At 36.1% G+C, this 22,052-nt stretch overlaps 2 protein-coding genes across 9 annotated transcripts in view; one reads left to right on the top strand and one right to left on the bottom strand.

Annotated features, from left to right (window-relative positions):
* The window catches only part of CCDC18 (coiled-coil domain containing 18), a 115,609-nt gene extending 115,242 nt beyond the window's left edge, over window positions 1–367 (bottom strand). For all 7 annotated transcript variants that reach the window (XM_040471002.1, XM_040470998.1, XM_040471003.1 and 4 more), the window contains exon 1: window positions 66–367. The gene's annotated coding sequence lies outside the window, so the exon portion shown is untranslated. The remainder of the gene's footprint in view (window positions 1–65) is intronic.
* A 99-nt stretch (window positions 368–466) lies between these two features.
* On the top strand, window positions 467–19,446 carry TMED5 (transmembrane p24 trafficking protein 5). Of its 2 annotated transcripts, XM_040471006.1 has the most exons (6): window positions 467–875; window positions 7,260–7,357; window positions 13,563–13,746; window position 15,739; window positions 15,821–15,874; window positions 16,469–16,530. In XM_040471006.1, the coding sequence occupies exons 1-6, from the start codon at window positions 687–689 to the stop codon at window positions 16,528–16,530; spliced, it is 588 nt and encodes a 195-aa protein (XP_040326940.1). In that variant the 5' UTR covers window positions 467–686. The 2 variants fall into 2 exon arrangements, with proteins under 2 accessions (XP_040326940.1, XP_040326939.1); XM_040471005.1 differs by lacking the exons at window position 15,739; window positions 15,821–15,874 and having other exon boundaries at window positions 482–875; window positions 16,469–19,446.
* Window positions 19,447–22,052: the final 2,606 nt, after the last annotated feature.

The following is a 22,052-nucleotide window of genomic DNA, read 5'->3' as shown; positions in this document are numbered from 1 at the left end:
GTAGGCCTGTTTCTACCCTCCAAGGAGCAGTCACCACCCAAGCCGTAGGTGGGAGACAGACCCACCTGACAACAGCACACACCGCGCTCTCATCCGCGTTCGGAAGCCTAGGACTCTCTACAGAGCTCGGGGCGTGGAAGCATCAAACACTTGACGCGAAGAACAAACGAACCACAGCCGCAAGGAGTTCGAACCGCCGCGGGAGCCGTTGGGGACACGCCTCCCGGGCCTCAGACCCGCCCCCTGCGCAGGCTCTGCGTGAGGTGACGCCACGACGCGGGGTCGGTCGGGGATAGTGATCAGCGAGCGCATCCAAGCCCGCTCGCTCCGAACTACATTTCCCACAATTACTCCTAGGACGCCCATTGGTGTGGGGAAAGCCATGGGAACCTGCTGCCCGAGTGTGAGGCGGGGCGCGCTCACGCCGGGCTTGAGGGGGCCGAGGCCGAGGCGGGTGCGGAAAAGGACTGCTGGCCCCGCCCCTCGGTCCCTACCCTTTGGAGGCCGGTGTTTCCCGCTCTGAGGGATCCTGTGCCGCCGTCGTGGCCACCACCTGGGGTTGCTTCAGGCTTCAGGCTTCAGGTTTCCCTGCCAACCACGAGGAGTCCAGGGAGGAAAAGCGGAGCCTAGGTGCCAGTCACGCACACCTCCCGCGTCTCTTCTAGCCCAAGATCGCCCCGGCAGGGATGGGCGTCAAGATCTGGCTGCCCTTCCCGGTGCTCCTCCTGGCCATTCTGTACCCAGTGCTGCTGCCGGTGGCTGCCGCCTTCACTCCCTCCTTAGACAGCGACTTCACGTTTACCCTTCCGGCCGGCCAGAAGGAGTGTTTCTACCAGCCCATGCCCCTGAAGGCCTCGCTGGAGATTGAGTACCAAGTAAGTGCGGAGAGTGAGCCAGCCTCCTTTATCCTAGCTACACCGTCTTCGCCTCTCACCCTCTTAGAAACTTCTTGTGGACTGCCGGGGTGGTGAACAGGGGAGGGCCGCCTGGGTGGCCTGCCAGCTCGGCGCAGGCGCACGAGGCTTCGTTCTCCTGGGGCCGGGGACCGAGAAGTTAGGCGGGACCTGGAATTCACTACCCGCCTTCTCCCCTTTCCTCTGGTCGGAAAGAGGCCAATACTGGTGATCTCGGTGGTTTCCCTCTTTGTTTCATAATTCACCCATCGCCTTGCTAACCAGCACATGCTCCGATACTGGGAATTTCGCAATACAGGACTGATAACACGTTCTTCTTCATCATTGGAGGAGATGATGACACTTGTTTTGTTACCCCCACCACGCTCACCCAATTCCGGTATTATAAATGTTCACTGTCATTGCTTCAGCTAAGGATTTTTGAATTGTGAACATGTGATTATCACTAAATCCGATTTTGGAATATTTTGAAAGGAGCTATTGATGTATTTAAGGGTACATTTCCTTCTCAGATATTTATTTTTAAGCCAGGTAATATCTAATTGTATATTAAAACTTTATAACCTTTCGTTCAGTATTGTAAGCATTTCTCCCATTGTTTTCTTTTTAGTGTCTGCATAATAATATGTAGGGATTTGCCTTAACTGATGTAGTCATCGTGGTAGAGGATAATTTCTTAGAAGAAATCTTGTTAGTTCAACACAGCTAATTTTGATGTTTCTAGATAGCACTGCAAAAAAAGATGCATTGGTGTGGTTCGCCTTTTAATTTTTCACAAATTACTTAATTTATAATAAGATGTTAATTTTTTTAAGTTGATGTAAAGAATCTTTTCAACAACAGTTACTGTCACGTATAGAGCAAAATAAAAAGTTATGTAGAATTTATATCGGAAGGAACTTTAGAATTAAATTATAGATACTTAAGGAAAGCAATAGCGCAGTATCTAAGGTTACATAGTGAGCAAAACTGAGACTAGAACGCAACATCTATTGATTACCAGTGTGGTTCAAAAGTTCATTTACCATATGCCAGTAATTGGCGAGGGTTGGGGGTGGGGGGATGTGGGAGGAGTGTGGACGAGAAGACCCACGATGACACGGACAAAAAAAAAAAAAAGTTCCTGTTTTCAGGGATCTTATTATTTAAGGGACACTGGCCAATAAATAGGTAATTTCAATAAAGTATTGTTAAGTGCTGTAGAGAAGAGCCACTTCTCTGGGGTTTCAGAAAAGAATTCTGGAGAAAATAAATTTGAATCTAAAAAGATGCTTAAGTGAGACAAGAATGCAAGGAAGGAGGGGCAATTTCAGGAAAAGGAACAAAACGAATAGTATATGCATAGTATGTTTTGTTGGTGGGCAGTATGTGGACACAAATGCTGGGTCTTTATTAGATTTTAAAACTGTAAAGTCTAGGGTGCGAGTAGAAGTAAAAGAGATTGGAGGTCTCAGAAGGCTGGATGGATCAGGATCATGAATCTTAACCCAACGGGGGCCATGAAGCCATACTGCATGGCTTTGCCCTTGTTCTGTACAAGGGCCATTGAAGATACAAGCAGCATGGTAACAGTCAAAACTGTTTTTCAGATAGGTCACTGGGTACAGTGTGGAAGATGGATTTAACGAGGGCAAAATTAGAGGCAAGGAAACCAACGGGGGGTTAGTGAAATAATCCAGGTAAGAAAACAATTTGTCTTATTCAAAAATTCCTTAGTATTAATACAGGTATTAGGGAGGAAATGTATATTAACTACTGACCTCTTGTGATTATCATATAAGACTTCTAGAAATAAAATGCCTGGTTTGAAATCTTGACTCTGTCACTTAGTACCTATGTGATTTTGAACAAGTTACTTAACCTCTCACTTGTAAAATAGAGATAATAGTAATTACCTCATAGAGTTGATTTGAAAAAATGAGTAAATAATTGTTCATAGGTCATTCCTGACACATAGTAAATAGGCACTGAATGTTAGTTTTTTTCTACATTTACACTTCTTGAGTTAAATAGCTAGCTTCATTTAGCCTTACACTTTCCATCTTTAGTCACTCTTAAAGGGACTGTTCCCCCACTGCATTCCCCCTACACAATATAGTTGTTCTTGGGTAGGGGGGGAGGAAAATCATTTAATGTCTGTAGTCCTAGATAGTGTTGGAGGACTTTCTAGGGTAAGGGATAATCTTCAACTTTTTGTGTGCATTTTCCAACTCCATGATTAATTTTCCAATAACAATAAGCTACTGCTTTTTGTTTTCATTTTTAAAATATCAGAGAACAGGGGCGCCTGGGTGGCGCAGTCGGTTAAGCGTCCGACTTCAGCCAGGTCACGATCTCGCGGTCCGTGAGTTCGAGACCCGCGTCGGGCTCTGGGCTGATGGCTCAGAGCCTGGAGCCTGTTTCCGATTCTGTGTCTCCCTCTCTCTCTGCCCCTCGCCCGTTCATGCTCTGTCTCTCTCTGTCCCAAAAATAAATAAACGTTGAAAAAAAAAATTTTTTTTAAATATCAGAGAACAGACATTGCAGACATTACCTTTGGGTTACTGTGACATATTGAAAAATTTTAACCATTTCTTACTTTTCAAGGTTAAGAGGATACTTCTAAAATAATTGACCACATCCACATTATATTATTAAGTTCTTAAAAACTTTTTAATGATTTTTTAAAGCTTATTTATTTTATATAAAGTACCAGTGTGAGAGGGGGAGAGAGAGAATCCCAAGCAGGCTCTTCACTGTCAGCACGGAGCCCAACAAGGGGCTCAAACCCACAAACCGTGAGATCATGACCCCAGCCAAAGTCAGATGCTTAACTGAATAAGCCACCCAGGACACCCCAGTTCTTTTAAAAAAAAAAAAAAAGAAAATTTTTATGTTTATTTATTTTTGAGAGAGAGAGAGACACAGAGTGTGAGCAGGGGACGGTCAGAGAAAAAGGGAGGCACAGAATCCAAAGCAGGCTCCAGGCTCTGAGCTGTCAGCACAGAACCCAACACGGGCCTCGAACTCACAAACTGTGAGATCATGGCCTGAGCCGACGTTGGCAGCTTAACCGACTGAGCCACCCAGGCGCCCCAAGGACACCCCAGTTCTTAAAATTTTTAAATGTCAATACACATATCTTATGACTAAAATAGATCATTCATTTAACTTTTTAAATCATTGCTGAGTGCTTAATTTGTGTGAGCACTATGCTAAGCGCTATGGATACAATGATGAGTAAAAAAATAGTGCATGTTCTCATACGCATACAATCTAGTGTGGAAACAGGAATCAAATTGTTACATAAGTGTAAATTGTAACTCTAATGAAGGTAAGTATATACAGCTATGAGAGTATTTAATGGGAAGACTTAATTTCATCTGGAAATTGAGAGAAGACATTCCAGTTTTTTCTTTTTTGTTGTTTATCTTTTTTTTTTTTTTTTTTTTTGAGAGAGAGAGAGAGAGTGCGCGCGCGCAAGTTGAGGAGGGGCAGAGAGAGAATGAGACACAGAATCCAAACAGGGCTCCAGGCTCTGAGCTGTCAGCACAGAGTCCCACCCAGGGCTTCAACGCAGGGCTCCAACCCACAAACCGTGAGAGCATGACCTGAGCTGAAGTCGGATGCTTAACCAACTGAGCCACCCCGGTTCTTCCAGAGAAGACATTTTAGAAGTAGAGTTCAGATCTATAGAAAAATCAGTTTTATTAGGCATAAAAGGAGTGAGTGGAACAAGGCGATTGGTAAAAAGAATACATGTGCCACGTATTGAGGAAGAAGACAGAAGAAAGCCTTACAGGAACCGAACAACTGTTAAAGCAACAGCACAGACTAAGGAAAGTGGCACTAATCTTTCAGTGAAATCATCAGGAAGTTTAGTTTCAGATTATGATTTTTTTTAAATAAATATTTTACATCTTAAAATTGTATTTTATGTATTTTTAAGTATATTCTGTATTCTTAAATATCATTTTAAACAATTTCATTAAGCCTGACAGTCACTACCAATAATCTCTTTTAAACTTTGTTTTACTGAAATCTTTGTTTAGTTTTGTTAGATCTCTTATTTTCTGATTTAATGGGTATTTTTTTTTTTAGTTTTTTAGAGAATAATTCTTTGAAAATACTTTAAGTCCTTGGACATCTAAAAATGTACTTACTTTTTGCTTTCACTTTACCAAATATTTTTTGTTTTAATTGGGATCATTCAAGACATGGCTTCATTATGGTTTTTTGCATCTAGTATTATAGATAAGAATTCTGATGCCAATCTCAATTTTAAAGTTTATTTATTTTTGAGAGAGAGAGTTACCATGAGAGAACAAGTGTGAGAGGGTCAGACAGAGAGAATCCCAGGCAGCCTCTGTGTTGACGAGGGGCTCAGTCTCACAACCATGAGATCATGACCTGAGTAGAAATCAAGAGTTAGACGCTTAATGGAATGAGCCATCCAGGTGCCCCCATCCCCCAGTTCTTGTTATTTTGCAGTTCTCTACTACTTATCATTGGAAGTTTCTAGGTTGTTCTTTTTAAATCCTTTGGGAAAGTCAGTAGGATTTTTACTCTTTTTTTCATTTATCCTGCTTCACCTCTATTAGTCCCTTCCAGTCTACAAAGATTTTTATCTTTTGAAGCAAAAATTTTTGTTCTCTTATTTAATGATTTCCTCCCTTCATTTCTCTTGGTTGTCTTCTTTGAAATGCTTGTTAGATATTTGAAATCTTTAGCTCTGTCCTTCATGAATGATCTTAAAATTTCCCTCATACTTTTCATCTCTATTTTTTCACCTTGTTCTGAGAATTCCTTGGTTCCTTCCAGTTTGCTGATTTTTAGTCTCTATCCATATTTATTCTGCTATCATAGCATTTGTTAAATAAATTTTGGCAACATTTTTTAATCTTTTTGAGAGCTTATTTTTCATACTAGGAACCTCATTTTTTATGGGTTACACATTCCTGAATTTCTCTGAGGATGTATATTCATCTGAGGAAACATTTTAAAGTCTGTTTATATTAACTATTTTTTCAGAACTTAATCCTCTCAGAAAAACCAATAACATGAAAAATGGGGCATTGATTTCTTTTTTTTTTTTTTTAAGTTTATTTATTTTGAGAGAGAGAGATTGAGAGTGCAAGATGGGGAGGGGCAGAGAGAGGGAGAAAGAATCCCGTGCTGTCAACACAGAGCCTGATGCGGAGCTCAAACCCACCAACTGGGAGATCATGACGTAAGCTGAAATCGAGTCAGATGCTTAACTAACTGAGCCACCCAGGTCCTCCGTGGGGCACTGATTTCAACAAATGTCTCTAGTCTGTTTCAGTGAGAATGTTGAGATTGATAGCTATTGGTTTCCAGTGTTGTTATGGAATATTTATATCATTATATATATTCTTCATTTTATTGGGATGTAAAGAAGAAAAAGAATTCTGTATATTTAGCTAGCCATTTGAAACTACTACTGTTGATCAGTAAGTAGAGCACAGGAATAGGTAATTTTTTATATCATTCCATTAAAGCCACCAGAAAAAATAATAAACAAAATAGAGTGAAATAAGAAAAAGATTAGCTATTGGAGGCGGATTGCTGAGTTCAAGTTTTGACCATGCCATTCATTTGCTGTATCACCTTGGGGAAATTATTTCTGTATGCCTCACTTTTTTGTTTGTTTGTTTTCTGTTTGTTGGGTTGATTGTTTCTTCTATTTATGTCTTGATGATAATAATAAGACCTGCTTTTAGAATTGTTGTGAGGAAATTAAACCACATGAAGCCCTTAAAACAATGTGTGGCATACACTCTAATTGTTAGCTATCATTATCATCAGGACATTTTGGGATTGTAAAGGAACAGATTGTGTTCTTTGGCCAGTAAACAAACAACCTAGTTGGAATATTCAGTTCATATTGGGGAATAATAGGTGAATACACTGAAGTCAGTTGGGGTCAGATCATGGAAGTTTTGAGTTCTGTGCTAAGAAATAGCTAATTATTATTTTATTGAAGATAAACAGAAAAGTTACATAAGTGTGCCCTAAATTACCTAGGTAAGGTATATCATTTGAACTCCCTTCGTGTTTCTTTCCACTCTACAGGGCCTCTCAACCAAGGCACCATTTTAGGAAGATTATTTCAGTAATATTTATAAGGCCTAAATTTAGATGCTGGCAACATGAATTGGTAAGAAAGTTCCAAAAATGAATGGAATTGAATGGATGGTCTTTCTGCTCTTTCCTAGCCCTTACATGCATCTTGTTGACTTTCCTACCTCTCTAGGTTTAGAAAGAAAATCATTTCGTCACATGATCTACTTCATATATTTTTTATTCTATTTATAATGTGTTCTTCCCTTTTGTGCTTTTCTACAGGTCTTAGATGGAGCGGGATTAGATATTGATTTCCATCTTGCCTCTCCACAAGGAAGAACCTTAGTTTTTGAACAAAGAAAATCAGATGGAGTTCACACGTAAGTAGTATTCCCTTAGTTGAGTTTCTTGGGCTGAATAATATCAATGAGCTATCTGCAAGGCAGGGAAATTTAGCACATTTGATGATACTAAACATTAGTATTAAATGATTCCATATGAACATTTTAAGCAGTCTTTGAGAGTGGTCTAGTATAAACTAAAATGTCTTCCTTTAACTTTTTTCCCTTTTTTTAGGCATATTGTATTAATCCTAACTAATTTCTTTCTTTGCTTTGGTTAAATAGATGAATGTGCCCTAGGTGTTGAATTCAGTCTGTTGTGGAATTTTAAACCTGTTTTTCTACTTAGCACAACCTTTCCATTTTAAGTTACTGTTTAGGTATATAGTTTTGGGTTTTTTTTTTTATAGTTTTTAGGCTATAGTTTTTTTTTTAGCTGTTGGCTATATCATATTTGTCCACTGTTCCTTTGCTTAAAAAAACAAGTACAGTGATGCCTGGGTGGCTCAGTCAGTTAAGCATCCAGCTCTTATGATCTCACAGTCATGAGAACGAGCCCCTCATCAGGCTCTGCATTGGCAGCATGGAGCCTGCTTAAGATTCTGCCCCTCCCCTGCTTGTACTCAGTCTCTTCCTCTTTCTCTCAAAAAAAAAAAAAAAAAAAAAAGTATAGTATGTCTTTGTACATATGTGTTGTGTATGTATGCCTCTTACTAAGGCCTCATTCTTCTTAGATAATTAGAAGATATGATAATAAAAGATCTGACCATAGGAAGCCAGAAAGGAAGAAAAAAACTTGTTACAAGTTTAGAGTTTAACAAAAGGCTATATATGCTCTCTTACATCTCACTTCTCTTTGTTCGTATCTTGTGTGTTTCCCTCTTCCATTCTATTATTCTACTGCAGCACTTTGTTTACTCATTGCATTAAAACTAAATTGTGAGTTTGCAGTTAGAAGAAAAGCAAGTACAGTCTAATGTTTGCCATAAACTAGGCTTTGCATTTTATATGCTTCTAAATTAATCATTCTAACTCATTATGAGAGATTCCTTGATTCCTCAATTCTCATTTTACAGACAAGGAGGCTCAGAGAAGTTAATTAAGTCTGCAGGGATACACATTTATTAAGAGGAAGCAGGATAGGGGCCCCTGGGTTGCTCAGTATGTTGAGCATCTGACACTCGATTTCGGTTCAGGTCATGATCTCACATTTCTCGTGGAATCAAGCCCGAAGTCTAGCTCTGTGATGGCAGTGCATATCCTGCTTGGGATTCTCTTTCTCCCTCTCTGCCCCTTCCCTGTTCAAGTGCTGTATGCCCACACACTTGCAGGGCTCTCTCTCAAAATAAGTAAAAACTTAAAAAAATATATTAAGAAGTTAATATAACTAAAGATAAACTTTTGTTTAAATCTAATTTTTAGAAGGTAGATTTGAAATTTGGTGTAGTGATTAAGAGTGAGTTGTACAGCCTGGTTTTAAATACTGGTTTCACTGTTCACTAGCTGTGTAACTTTCATTAACTTACTCTAGTGCTCTATGCCTCAATTTCTTTTTTTTTTTTATTTTAACTTGTTTTACTTTTTATTTTTTTAAGTTTTCATCCAAATTAGCATATAGTGCAACAATATTTCAGGAGTAGATTCTTTAGTGCCCCCTACCCATTTAGCCCATCCCCCCTCCCGTAACCCTCAAGTTTGTTCTCCATATTTATGAGTCTCTTCTGTTTTGTCCCCCTCCCTGTTTTTATATTATTTTTGTTTCCCTTATGTTCATCTGTTTTGTCTCTTAAAATCCTCATGAGTGAAGTCATACAATTTTTGTCTTTCTCTAATTTCACTTAGCATAATACCCTCCAGTTCCATCCACATAGTCGTAAATGGCAATATTCCATTCTTTTTGACTGCCGAGTAATACTCCATTGTGTGTATGTGTGTGTGTGTGTGTGTGTGTGTGTGTGTATATATCTCACATCTTCTTTATCCATTCATCCATTGATCAACATTTGGGCTCTTTTCATACTTTGGCTATTGTTGATAGTGCTGCTATAAACATGGGGTGCACGTGTCCCTTTGAAACAGCACACCTGTATCCCTTGGATAAATGCCTAGTAGTGCAATTGCTGGGTCATAGGGTAATTCTATTTTTAGTTTTTTGAGGAACCTCCATACTGTTTTCCAGAGTGGCTGCACCAGCTTGCATTCCCATCAGTTTCTTTATTGCTAAAATGATCATGATAAATGTTAAGTTGGTAAAACCATAGAAAAAGTAATAACATGTACCTCAAGAGGACTGTGGTGAATAAAAAAAAATTAATACATATAAAGTGCTTAGAACAGTGGCCTGGCATATCTAAAGAACTCAATAAATGTGAACTTTTATGAACTCAGTCTTTTCTCCCAATGGTTTAATGAGAGGTAATTCTGTACAAGAAAGCAAGATACCTTTTCTTCCTAACAGTTCATTTTAATTTATTCCTAAAGGAAAGGAGGAAATTGGAGGGAAAAAATGGCAGAAATTCTACATATTTTCTATATTCTCAAATTTAAAGATAAGTTACACTTTTAGTTTCTGTTCATAACTATCAAAGAAAAAGCATAGTTCCAAGTTTATCAATCTAAACTGACTTTTTAAATTACTATTTCTGTATTAATGGTTTATACAAAGATTTTTCCTGAGCTCTGCATAGGTAAAGTGCCATTTTAAAAAGCATTTTAGAGGCACGTGGGTGGCTCAGTCAGTTGAGTGTCTGACTTTGGCTCAGGTCATGATCTCACAGTTTGTAGGTTCAAGCCCCATGTCAGGCTCTGTGCTGACAGCTCAGATCCTGGAGCCTGCTTCAGATTCTCTGTCTTCCTCTCTCTCTGCCCCTCCTCCACTTACACTCTATGTCTCTCTCTCTTTCAAAAATAAACATTTAAAAAATTAAAAAATAAAGCAGTTTAGGGGCGCCTGGGTGGCTCAGTCGGTTAAGCGGCCGACTTCGGCTCAGGTCATGATCTCGCGGTCCGTGAGATGGAGTCCCGCATCAGGCTCTGTGCTGACAGCTCAGAGCCTGGAGCCTGTTTCAGATTCTGTGTCTCCCTCTCTCTGACCCTCCCCCGTTCATGCTCTCTCTCTGTCTCAAAAATAAATAAACGTTAAAAAAAAAATAAAGCAGTTTAACAATAAAATTTAAAAATGTAATAAAAAATTAAAACTTTAAAATTTAGAAATATATATAAAAATTTAAAAATTAAATAAAAATAAAAAATAAGAAAGAGTATTGTTATTGAAAAGAGTATTATAGTTGAGATATTCTTCCCCCTCATTCATTCATACACGTATTTAGTATTCACTATCAATTACATGCCACATACGCTGGTTAACAAAGACGAATAATTGGGGGCACCTGGGTGGCTTAGTCGGTTGAGCGTCGGACTTCGGCTCAGGTCATGATCTCACAGCTTGTGAGTTCGAGCCCCGCGTCGGTCTCTGTGCTAACAGCTTAGAGTCTGGAGGCTGCTTTAGACTCTGTGTCTCCCTCTCTCTCTGCCCCTAACCCACTCGCATTCTCTGTCTCCCTCAAAAATAAACATTAAAAAATTAAAAAAAAAATACGAATAATTGTAATAGCTAGTACTTGCATAGTGCTATGTGCCAGAAATATTCTAACCATTGTATAGTAGAAAGCAAGAATTGTTTGTTTTGGGTTTTTTTTGGAACACTGCTTTTTTTATTTTATTAGAGTTTATTCATTTGTTTTGAGAGAGAGAAAGAGAGCACAAGTGGGAAACGGACAGAGAGGAGAGAAAATTCCAAGCAGGCTTCTTGCCATCAGCACAGGGCCCAACACGGGGCTCAAACACACCAACCATAGGACCATGATCTGAGCTGAGATCAAGAGTCAGACACTTAACTGACAGCCACCCAGATGCCCAGAAAGCAAGAATTTTGATCTATCCTGCCTCCTCTAATTTTTTTTAATGTTTACTCATTTTGAGAAAGAGAGAGCAGGGGGGAGGGGCAGAGAGACGGAGAGAGGATCCCAAGCAGGCTCCACACTGCTAGCACAGAGCCCATGAGATCATGACCTGAGCTGAAATCAAGAGTTGGACGCTCAACCAACTGAGCCACCCAGGTGCCCCTAGCTATATTAACTTTTTTAAGGCAACTAAAATAGCTGTTATGACACTGAAATAGTTTTTTTGTTAAATCCTTAAAACAAATACTGTCCTTCCAGAAGGCAGGGTTAGGAAAAATGTCTCCAGAGCTACAAACATCTTAAGTAACAGCTATTGGCTGGCACTTTTGGGAATGAGAAATTTTGTGTGTGTGTGTATTTTTCTAGACAACTGAATTAATACCACCCTAACTTACATGAGAACTTACCCATTTTGGATGACTTATGTTCTTTATTCTAATTGGAAGGAAAATTAACTGCATTTCTTATTTGCTAATATTTTGTATCATTTGTAGTAATAAAGTTCCTTTCTACTAAAAGTAATTAACACAGATTTAGAAAGAGATTAGTATAGGAATGACTATAAAGTAGTAAACATCTTTTTTTTTCATACACAGGCATAAGTTCATACATGTCAGTGCTTGTCAAACGTTTTTCATTTTTACCCTTGTCCCCATGCACCCTTTCTAGACTTTTATGCCTCATCATCCCATGAAATTTTAGAACCAATTTTTTTTACCTGTGTCTTTATCTGTACACGTAAAAAGAGTAGGTACAGAAAGCTTCCCTTTTTTATCCATTTCAGGGTTAAAAGTGGCTAAATAAAGTTGAGTTAAATAAAATAAAGACTAAACAAAATTAAGAGTTACATTAAAAAGTGATTAACATTGAATTATACTTTACAAATAGTCATAACATTTTTTTCCTTTTAAAATTGTTCCCCGCTGTATTTGCCAGTATATTCTTCAAGCTTCTTCCAAAGGTTAAATACATCCGCAAAGACAAAGGTTTGTCATGGCTGAGGAGATTGCAAAGAATGCAGACAGGCTCTGAACAGTATTACAGAAAAGAAAGATCAATTAACTCGAGAGTCAAAACCAAACTTCGTCTATGCGTATGACAGGCTTATGTGATCATAGGCAAGTATTTTAATTTATGTGAACCTTATTTTACTTACCTTGAAAAGGTCAATTATGCCTAACTTCCAAATATGATGGTAAGGATTAAAAGAGATAGAATATGTGAAAGCAGTGTGCATTTTTTATTGGGGGTAGATAAGCATTTAGTATTTTTTATGTATAGTATATATGTTAAAATCCAGTCAAATTACTGAGTGCTTATCTCTTATGCTTCAAGTTGGAAACAGGTGGAAGAGATGGGGACTGACTTAAAAAAAGGAGAACCACATGCTGTAGTGACAAGGCTATAGAAAATGATACACGTACCTCAGTTTAAGCAATCCATTGTATTGGAAATAAGAAAATTTCAGAATCATTTAAACCAACCTTCCATGAACCAGTCCCAACAAAAACTAAAACTCAGTTTCAGTGGTTTTTGTGGCCGGCACTAGTAAATGTCATTAGCCTATGCAGTATTTTTCTTGTTAAAGTTTAAAAAAAAAAAAAATAGGTAGCCACTTTGCTAAAGTAACTGTGCCCAGGCCAATTATCTTGAATGTGAAGCTAATGAGACCAAGATTAAAAGTATAAATCAGCTGTGAGTGGCATTTACACAGTAAAGGGTAATGCCACTGACAGTAAAGCTCTGGTTGTTGGCTACTGACCTCATCCTAACCTTTGTAAAGTATGTTATAAAAATATTCTTAATCTGTAGGAGGCCTGGAAGAAAAGCATTTGGAACAACCCATCACTACTTTTGAAAACAAAACTCTCGTTAGAGTTATCTCAATTGAAGGGGAGGTTTGTGGTCTTATTTGCATACAAATTGACTCATCATAAGTTACTTTTAATAGTGTGTAAATATTAAAGATCATTTTGAGGTATCATGTATCTATGTTTTTAATCTTATCCTTTTCCAAAAATTAGGTCAAGACCTTTAACCATAATTTCCTGAGCCAATGCCAAGCACATCTAAGTTGCAAGTATTTGAACATGGATATTAACAAGTTACCTCTTTCCCAAGAAATTATAAATTATCTTTCAACACTAAGGAAATCTTTCTGTCAGCAAACTGTCCAATTACTAATGTAAACCATGTTATTTCTTTTTCTATCTATAGGAATTTTTTCTTTGATCCTAAATAGAAGTACAGATAACTGAAGACATACACTTTTTTTAATACAGGATAGAGACTGAAGACGGTGACTACATGTTCTGCTTTGATAATACATTCAGCACCATTTCTGAGAAGGTTATTTTCTTTGAATTAATCCTGGATAATATGGGAGAACAGGTGCAAGAACAAGAGGACTGGAAGAAATATATTACTGGCACAGACATGTTGGATATGAAACTGGAAGATATCCTGGTCAGTATGATCTTTTAATAAATAAAAATTATCCACAGGCCTGACTATGTGATAGGCACAGAAATAAGCATTTTCTCTGCATCATCTCAGGTAATCTTTACTTATGAACTCTGAGGACTATTTATCTCCATCTTTCCAATGAGGAAATTGTGCTTTAGGGAGCTTAAGTAATCTTTCTTTCATATAACTAGAGAGAAGGGAAATCAAATTTGAACATAAGCTCTTAACCCTAAAACTCTCTTAGAATATTCACAAACAGAAGAATGTAATGATCTATAGTGTACTTGCACATAGAATAAAAGTGAGTAATTTGTAAACCCTTAAGATGTAGAGGCATTTTCCTCACAGCATGGTTTTTATAACATGAAATTTGATATTACTTGGTTAATTTGAGAACACTGTTTATATTACTCAGACCAGACCTAGCAGTCACCAGAAACTAGAACTACATTCAGGAGTAAAAACTCTTAGAATATGGCTTCTTTGTTTGAATTTCTTTATACTTTTATCATTAATATGCATAGTGAAATGTACATGTTACTATTTGTTAATAATAGTACTAGTGATAGGGGGAATAGGTCAGTACCTTCAGCCACAGATAGATGTAATCAAATCATAGAATTTACTGAGTGATATTTGTAAATAACATATATAGCTGTATGATAGAAATTCCTGCAGGAAAACTAACATGGTTTTGCAAATTGAAACTGTGTAACCTCTAATACTTTTATAACCTAACTTTTTTTTCTTCTTATAATATGGTATTTTGATCACTTGAGGTTTATTAGGAAAGCAACTATCAAATTATAGAAGAGACCTATTATATGTAGATCAGTTAGCTTAAGAAGTTGGAAAATTAAACAATCGTGTATGTGTGACTGCTTAGTAACTGAGCTCTCAGAGCCTTGGTTTTCTCACTTGCCAAATGGAGAGAATACCTCTAGAGTTGTTGTGAGGATGAAATATGATCTAGCATGTATAGAAGTGCTTTAAATGGTGTCTGGTACAAAAAAATGTTAGTTTTCTTAGCTCTTCCACGAGTGTTACTAACAATACAAACTGAAAGGATTAAGTTTGATTGGTATGAATTTTTACCATAACAGTTATTTATCTCACCATTTCCCATAGATATATATTTAAAATCTCAATCATATTAACTTATTCTTCCATTTTTATTTTGCCAACAAGAACAGTAGTACTTACATTATTCTTATTAGTACTTCACTGCATTCTCAGGAGATTGAATTCATTCACATGGTTAAACAAAATGACCAGCAAGTTCAGACTTAAATATGGTTTAAGTACTTGTAAGTCCTTTTTAAAGAAAAATAAAATGTCTTTCAGCTTTACTTCCCCAAAATTTAGTTTCATAACAGCAAACTTTAATAAATAATTTTGTGTTTGAGTATCATTTCTATAATATTGAAAAGAATTATGCATGATCTTTTTATTTGGGGATCTGAATTCTTTATTTTTCTAGACAATATTTGCATTACTAGGTTACCATTCTTTACAAATAGGCCTAAATGATAAATACTACACTTTGTATTTTTGTAGGTTAGGCAGAAGAGTCTGAAATTTTGAGTATAGCTTTTGCTTAAATGAGGACCTTAAGCAAAATGACTATCCAGGAAAGTCTGTTTCTAGTTATTTTCTTATTTTTGCCATAAGTACAGTTGACTGTTGAACAATCTGCGATTGAACTGTGCCATCTACTTACACACAGATTTTCTTTAGTAAGTGGAATGTAGTACTGTATATGCATTTTCTCTTATGATTTTCTGAGTAACGTTTTCTTCTCTCTAGCTTACTTTATTATAAAAATACAGTATATAATACATATAACAAAAAGTGTGCTGATTGTTTAGGTTATTAGTAAGGCTTCTGGTCAACAGTTGGCTATTAGTGGTTAAGTTTTTAGGGAATCTAAAGATTTACATGTAATTTTAACTGTGCAGGGCATTGGCATCTCTAACCCCCATGTTGTTCAAGGGTCAACTATGACATTTCAAACCTCAATTTTATCTTATATTCATATAGCCCTTTTATAGTTTTCAAATCACTTCTCACCAAGACCCTACTATAAAAATACGTTTTTCAGAAGATGTACAATTTAGAGTGCATCTTAGTAATAAGCTTTTACAAATGTGATCTTGGAACATTTTTTAAAAAACAGATTTGATTATACTTTGGGATTTATAATATACATATCAAAAATTGGAATATTTTCTAATTTCACTACATTTTCTGAGATAAAAACATTGGGTGTTTTGCTAGACACTACACTGGGCCAGACTAACATTCAAAGAAGAAAATATAAACCCACAGTGCATTATATAAAGACAAATACCTAAACACTGTTATCAGTTAGGTTTTTTAAAAACTTAGTTATTTTCTTATGGTTGTGAGGGCTGAGAAAGAGGTAATGTATGTAAAACCCCTGGTACTATACCACTCAAATAGATTTTCACATTATTTATTTTCAATTTACAGTAGCTTTGCTTCTCTGTTAAATAACTATTTATAAAAAAATAATTTAAATAAACCAGGAGAACTATTACATAAACTTACAGAGATCTTTAGGTAATCCAAGTAGCACCTGTCCCTTAATTGTTTGGATATAAAACTAATATGAATGTCAGGGTACTGTGAATCACATGTTTAAATTGGCTTAAATTTACTGAACATTCTTTTATAGTAAAATTATTTTATTTATCTCCAGGAATCCATCAACAGTATCAAGGCCAGACTAAGCAAAAGTGGTCACATCCAGACTCTGCTTAGAGCATTTGAAGCTCGTGATCGAAATATCCAAGAAAGCAACTTTGATAGAGTCAATTTCTGGTCTATGGTTAACTTAGTGGTAATGGTGGTAGTGTCAGCCATTCAAGTTTATATGCTGAAGAGTCTATTTGAAGATAAGAGGAAAAGTAGAACTTAAAACTTTAAACTAGACTACTTAACATAAAAAAGAGAGATGGAAAAATGTAATACACCTTACAGTTAAAGTCCAAGACCATTAATAGTCTTTTCAAAAAAGATTTTCAGGTATTACCATAAGCGTGAAGCAAGTATAATTTTAATGTGAAAGGAAAGTCTTCACTTTCATCTGTGCAAGTAGTCTTATTGCTTCAGTTGTACTTAAATATATAACAAATATTTTGCAGAGTATAGGTATAATTGAATGAAGCCATATTAATAACAGCATTTTCCTAAGTTTGAAAAACTTTTGCAAATGTCATAGGTGATTTAAATAAATGAGCTTTGGGCCCAAATGCAACACCAAACAATGTTTTTAAAAGATTCTCTTACCTAGAAGTTTCTTTGTAAATTTGGCAAATACAAATTAATACAGGTTTTCAATATATTAAAATTTCTTTGTAAATGTGGCAATTATAAATTAACTGTGTAAGTTTCCAGTATATTAAGTTATAAATCATCTGAGAATTACCTAATCATAGATTGGAATAATCTTTAGAAAACAAAAACTCAACTTTTCTTTTTACATATGTATCTCTCCTATAATGTAAATAGACACATAGCTGTGAAAAACAGATTTGTGAGACTTTTATAACCAAATATATTTCAATTTAAAATATTAACAAAAAGTATTAGTTTTATAGACTTAGCTTACATTCCCCAAAGGCCAATATTTTCATAATTCTTAAATTGCTCAGTCATTATTAAAATTTGGAAAAATTTTCTCTTTGAAATGAAATCGCTCAGTCTCCATAGGGACACATTTTGTCTAGTCCTTAACTAAGATCTAGAATTTTGAAATTAAATGTGACAAAAAATACTTTTATATTACCTATCAGCAGTGTTATGTTAATTTTAACATGATTATTGACTTGGATAATACATTATTACCAACAGTTGTGAAGGAAAATATTGCTTTAAAAATCTAGGCCTAACATAAATAAAGATCTCCTTTTCTGAGTTCTTAAAATCAACAACAAAAAAAATAACAAAATCAATAAAGAAGAATTTGAGTAAGCTTGAGAACATCTGATCAAAATTAAGTTCACTTAAATAAACTGTAAGTATCTAGAATCTGATTGGTTCACTAATGACCCTATCCTAAATAATAATCAGACTAAATTCCAGTTAACTGTAGAAACTCTACTTGGCCATGGCTTTTATTGTTTTACAGTTGTTTTATTCTGTTTTGAATTGTCTTTTATAAGTATTCAGGTATATTTTATGAAACAAACTCTACTGTAAGATTTAGCACTGGGTAAACATATTACAACTTTTATTATAACTTTCATTAAATTACTTTTCTGATCACTTTATTTATTGACATTCAAGTAAGGATTGAAAGCCTACAGAATCCCAAATTTAGATCTGATATGTGAATAACTTTATATAAAGTCTCTGACATCCTTCTTATTGGGTCTATGGAGTCTTACACATATACTAGTAATTTAGCTACATTAAGTAGAATTTTTAGGTTTTATCGATTTGTAATACTAGTTAAGACAAATATGAGTTAGAAACAACCAGCTTACAAATTTGAATATAGCACCCCTCTGTATATTAGTACTGCTTGAATTCTTAAGCAATGATATCAAGAGAATGGTTTATTAATTTACAGTCAGAGTGGTACAAAAAGATTTATTTCCCTCCTTATGCCTTTGGGAGAACAAAGGTTAGATATCCCTACTCTGAAGCTTTTTAAAAATGAGGATTGATTACCTTAACTGACCCAAGAAAATGCTTTTATGTGTCCAGGAGTAGCACCTGAAATACAGGCAAAACAAGGGCCAATAATTGCCTATGATATCCCATTCCCCCCTTCTGTTAAACTCAAAATGAGAAGCAAACTTACCATACTATACCTAATACAACAGTGCAGATCTAAACTACTGCATCTTTTCTATAAAACTGTGATTAAGAATTCTACCTCTGGCTGGCTACTGTACTGTACTGATTCCTTACCTAACAATGAATTTGTTACATCATGTACGTATGATTCATGCCACTGATTTTAAACCTGTGATTCAGTAACTTCTTACTTTATAATGGCCTTATTTGGAAAACAAAGAATTTAGGAATACTGAGGACAATTTTATTTTTATAGGCACAAAATGAAGAGTGGGATTAAGAATGTTAACTTGTATTAACCAAAAAAAGTATAATCAGTGAACAAAGAACTAAATTCTTTGGCATATAGATTATCTGCCTCGTGTGGTTTTTTTAAATGTCAGTATTAAATTTTGAAATTAAAATTATGCTAAAATTAAGCTATCACATAATGGCTGATTTTTTCTTTGGTGTTTAGTTACATAAACTCTTAAAATACTGTAATATTTAAGGCCTAGAGTTTTATTCTCATTTGCATTTGGGTCATTAATGATATGCTATTCTTTCAAGGTATAGAAGGTAAAGAAGTGGTTGAAATAGGAAGGAAATAAATTACAAATTGAAATGTAATTTTGTTAAGTAGGTTTATCCTTCTTAAGCATTGTTATTATGTCTTAAAATTAACAAAAATTGAGTACCTATAATTGTATGCCTCCCTAAATAAAAATTCTTTATCTGAAATTTAAAAAATGATTCAGCATGTAATAGCTTTTCATCTGAAGTGTAATACATAATCATTGTTGCTCAAATTGCTTTATAGTTGTTAACAGCCTTATTAAAAGACCAATGAATACTATGCTGAATATACATAATAAAAATTACAGTCAAAGGAAATTTTACTTATCTGTCATTGTCAACGCTAAGCCTTAAAACCTTCATTGATCTCATACTTGGCCTTGTGTGCTCTCCCTTCCATTTGAAAACCCATAGTTCTCTGCACTTCCTATTGTAGGTCATTCTGCCTTGCATTGGATTTCTATTTATATGTGTTCTCTTATTCATCCATTGCCCAAACATGCATTGTAACTATAAGGTGCTCAAAATACAGAGGGGGGAAAAAAGAGCCAAAGGTCATCACTTCTGAAAGTTTGGAATGCTAAATAAGCACCCAAGGAGCTTGTACCACTCCTCTAACCCAACCCCAGAAATTGATTGCTTAGGTCTATAATAGGGCTCAAGAATCTTAATTTTTAACCAACACAACTTGGGATTGTGGTATCCATTATCCCTGGACCATTTGCTAACTGAAGGATCTTGAGAAATCAAACTTCCTTTGAGTCTATTTCTTTGTCTATAGAAACATTTTAGGTAGCATCTTAAATCTTGGTTAAAATCACATAAGAGTCCAATGCTCGGTGGAAATTAGTTTGTTATTGGTATTTCCTTACCATCCAGACAAGACACTCTTCCCCTCCAAGCTGATAGAATTCCTTAGGCACCTTTCTGCTTCTGCAGTGCCATCACTTTCAGGTGTCTGGGTTCCTGTAAGGTTTGTGTCATTACAAACTAGAGCTAGACTACACTTTACTGTATGTCTGGGGAAAGGGCATAGAATAAAGAATCCACACCTAAGATGATGTTACATGAAAGATAGAACACTGAGATGGGACTCTGTATCTTGTATCTGAAAGAAAAAAGCAAGAAAATGCCAAGCAGGGGAAAATTTGGAGGTCTTCAATGACCATGAGTCAACAGCAAAATGAAGAATCTGTTATCCAACACTCCCAACTCCTGCAAGTTCTCAAGTGGCAATAATGATCAGATGTCAGAGGGTTCATTTCTACACTGGGTAACAAGTGGAAGGAGGGACTAATAAAACTAATGTTTCTACCCTACCTTTATTTCAATTCCAAAAGGACTAGTACTGTGCTATTTGTAGGGCAAAGCTGAAAGAAAAGGCAACAGCTTAAAAAGACACATTTTGGAGTTCTATTTTGCTGGATTTTGCTTGGTATTCAAAACCAAATTGGAAACAAAAAAAAACACAATACTGCTGACAATCACACTCCAAAGAAAATCACGTTTAGGTATAAATCTTAGCAAATCCTGTACAAGATCTGTATGCTGAAAATTATCAAAAGTTGATGAAAGATCAAAGACCCAAACAAGTAGAGAGATGTACCATGCTCCATGGATTGGAAGGCTCAAAACAGTAAAATGGTCAATTCTTCCCTAAATGTAAATTTAACATTCCTATCAAAATCCAGCAAGGTTTTTTTGTAGACAGAGAGAAGCTTACTCTAAAACATGGAAAGGCAAAAAACTAAGACCAGGATGAAAGGACTAAGACAATTTTTTTAAAAAATAAAGAAAAAATGAATCAAGAATGAAGTCTACAGTAATCAACACTGTGTGATACTGGTGGAGGGGTAGACACATAATGGAACAGAGATTCCAGAAATACACCAAACAAGTCCAACTGATTTTCAATAAAGATGCAAAAGCAATACAGAAAGACAGCCTTGTGAACAAATAGTGCTACAGCAATTGGAACAGACAGGTGAAAACATGAACTTTAATGTAGAAAGCTATAAAGCTTTTCAAAAAACTGAGAAAATAATCTTCAGGACCTAGCCATTAGCCATTAGGGAAATTCAAGTTAAAATCATCAGGTATCACTACCCAAATGGCTAAAATAAATTACCAACAGTTGAAACTAACGTAACACTTTGTGTCAACTTATGTTTTCTAAAAGTTACCAAATGCTGGCAAGGATGCAAGAAAAATTAGATCATTCATACACTGCTGGTGGGATATAAAATGGTAGTCACTAAAAAATATTTTAGCAGTTTCGGGGCGCCTGGGTGGCGCAGTCGGTTAAGCGTCCGACTTCAGCCAGGTCACGATCTCGCGGTCCGTGAGTTCGAGCCCCGCGTCAGGCTCTGGGCTGATGGCTCAGAGCCTGGAGCCTGTTTCCGATTCTGTGTCTCCCTCTGTCTCTGCCCCTCCCCCGTTCATGCTCTGTCTCTCTCTGTCCCAAAAATAAATAAACGTTGAAAAAAAAATTTAAAAAAAAATATTTTAGCAGTTCCTTATAAAATTAAATGTGCACTTACCATGCAACCCAGCATTTATACTCTTGAATACATGAACCTCAGAAATAAAAATGTTCATATAAAAAGCTGTACACAAATTATATATATAGCAGCTTCACATTTAACAACCTCAAACTAGAAATAACCCACATGCCCTTCAAAGAGTGAATGGTTTAACTTTGCTACATCCATACCATGGGATAAAGGAACAACTATTGATACATGTAACAATCCGGATGGACCTCAAGAGAATTATGGTTACTGGAGCAAAAAAACAAACAATCTTAAAAGGTTACATACCTTATGATTGCTTTAAATGTAATATTCTTAAAAAAAAAAAAATAGAGATGGAAAACAGATTAGTGGTTGCCAGGTGTTAGGAATGGAGGGAAGAAAGGGAATGTG

Source organism: Herpailurus yagouaroundi, unplaced genomic scaffold, assembly GCF_014898765.1.
Source record: "Herpailurus yagouaroundi ecotype Mexico unplaced genomic scaffold, PumYag 77, whole genome shotgun sequence".
In the NCBI taxonomy this organism is placed as follows: Eukaryota; Metazoa; Chordata; class Mammalia; order Carnivora; family Felidae; genus Herpailurus; species Herpailurus yagouaroundi.
This window is presented reverse-complemented; position numbering and strand designations above follow the sequence as displayed.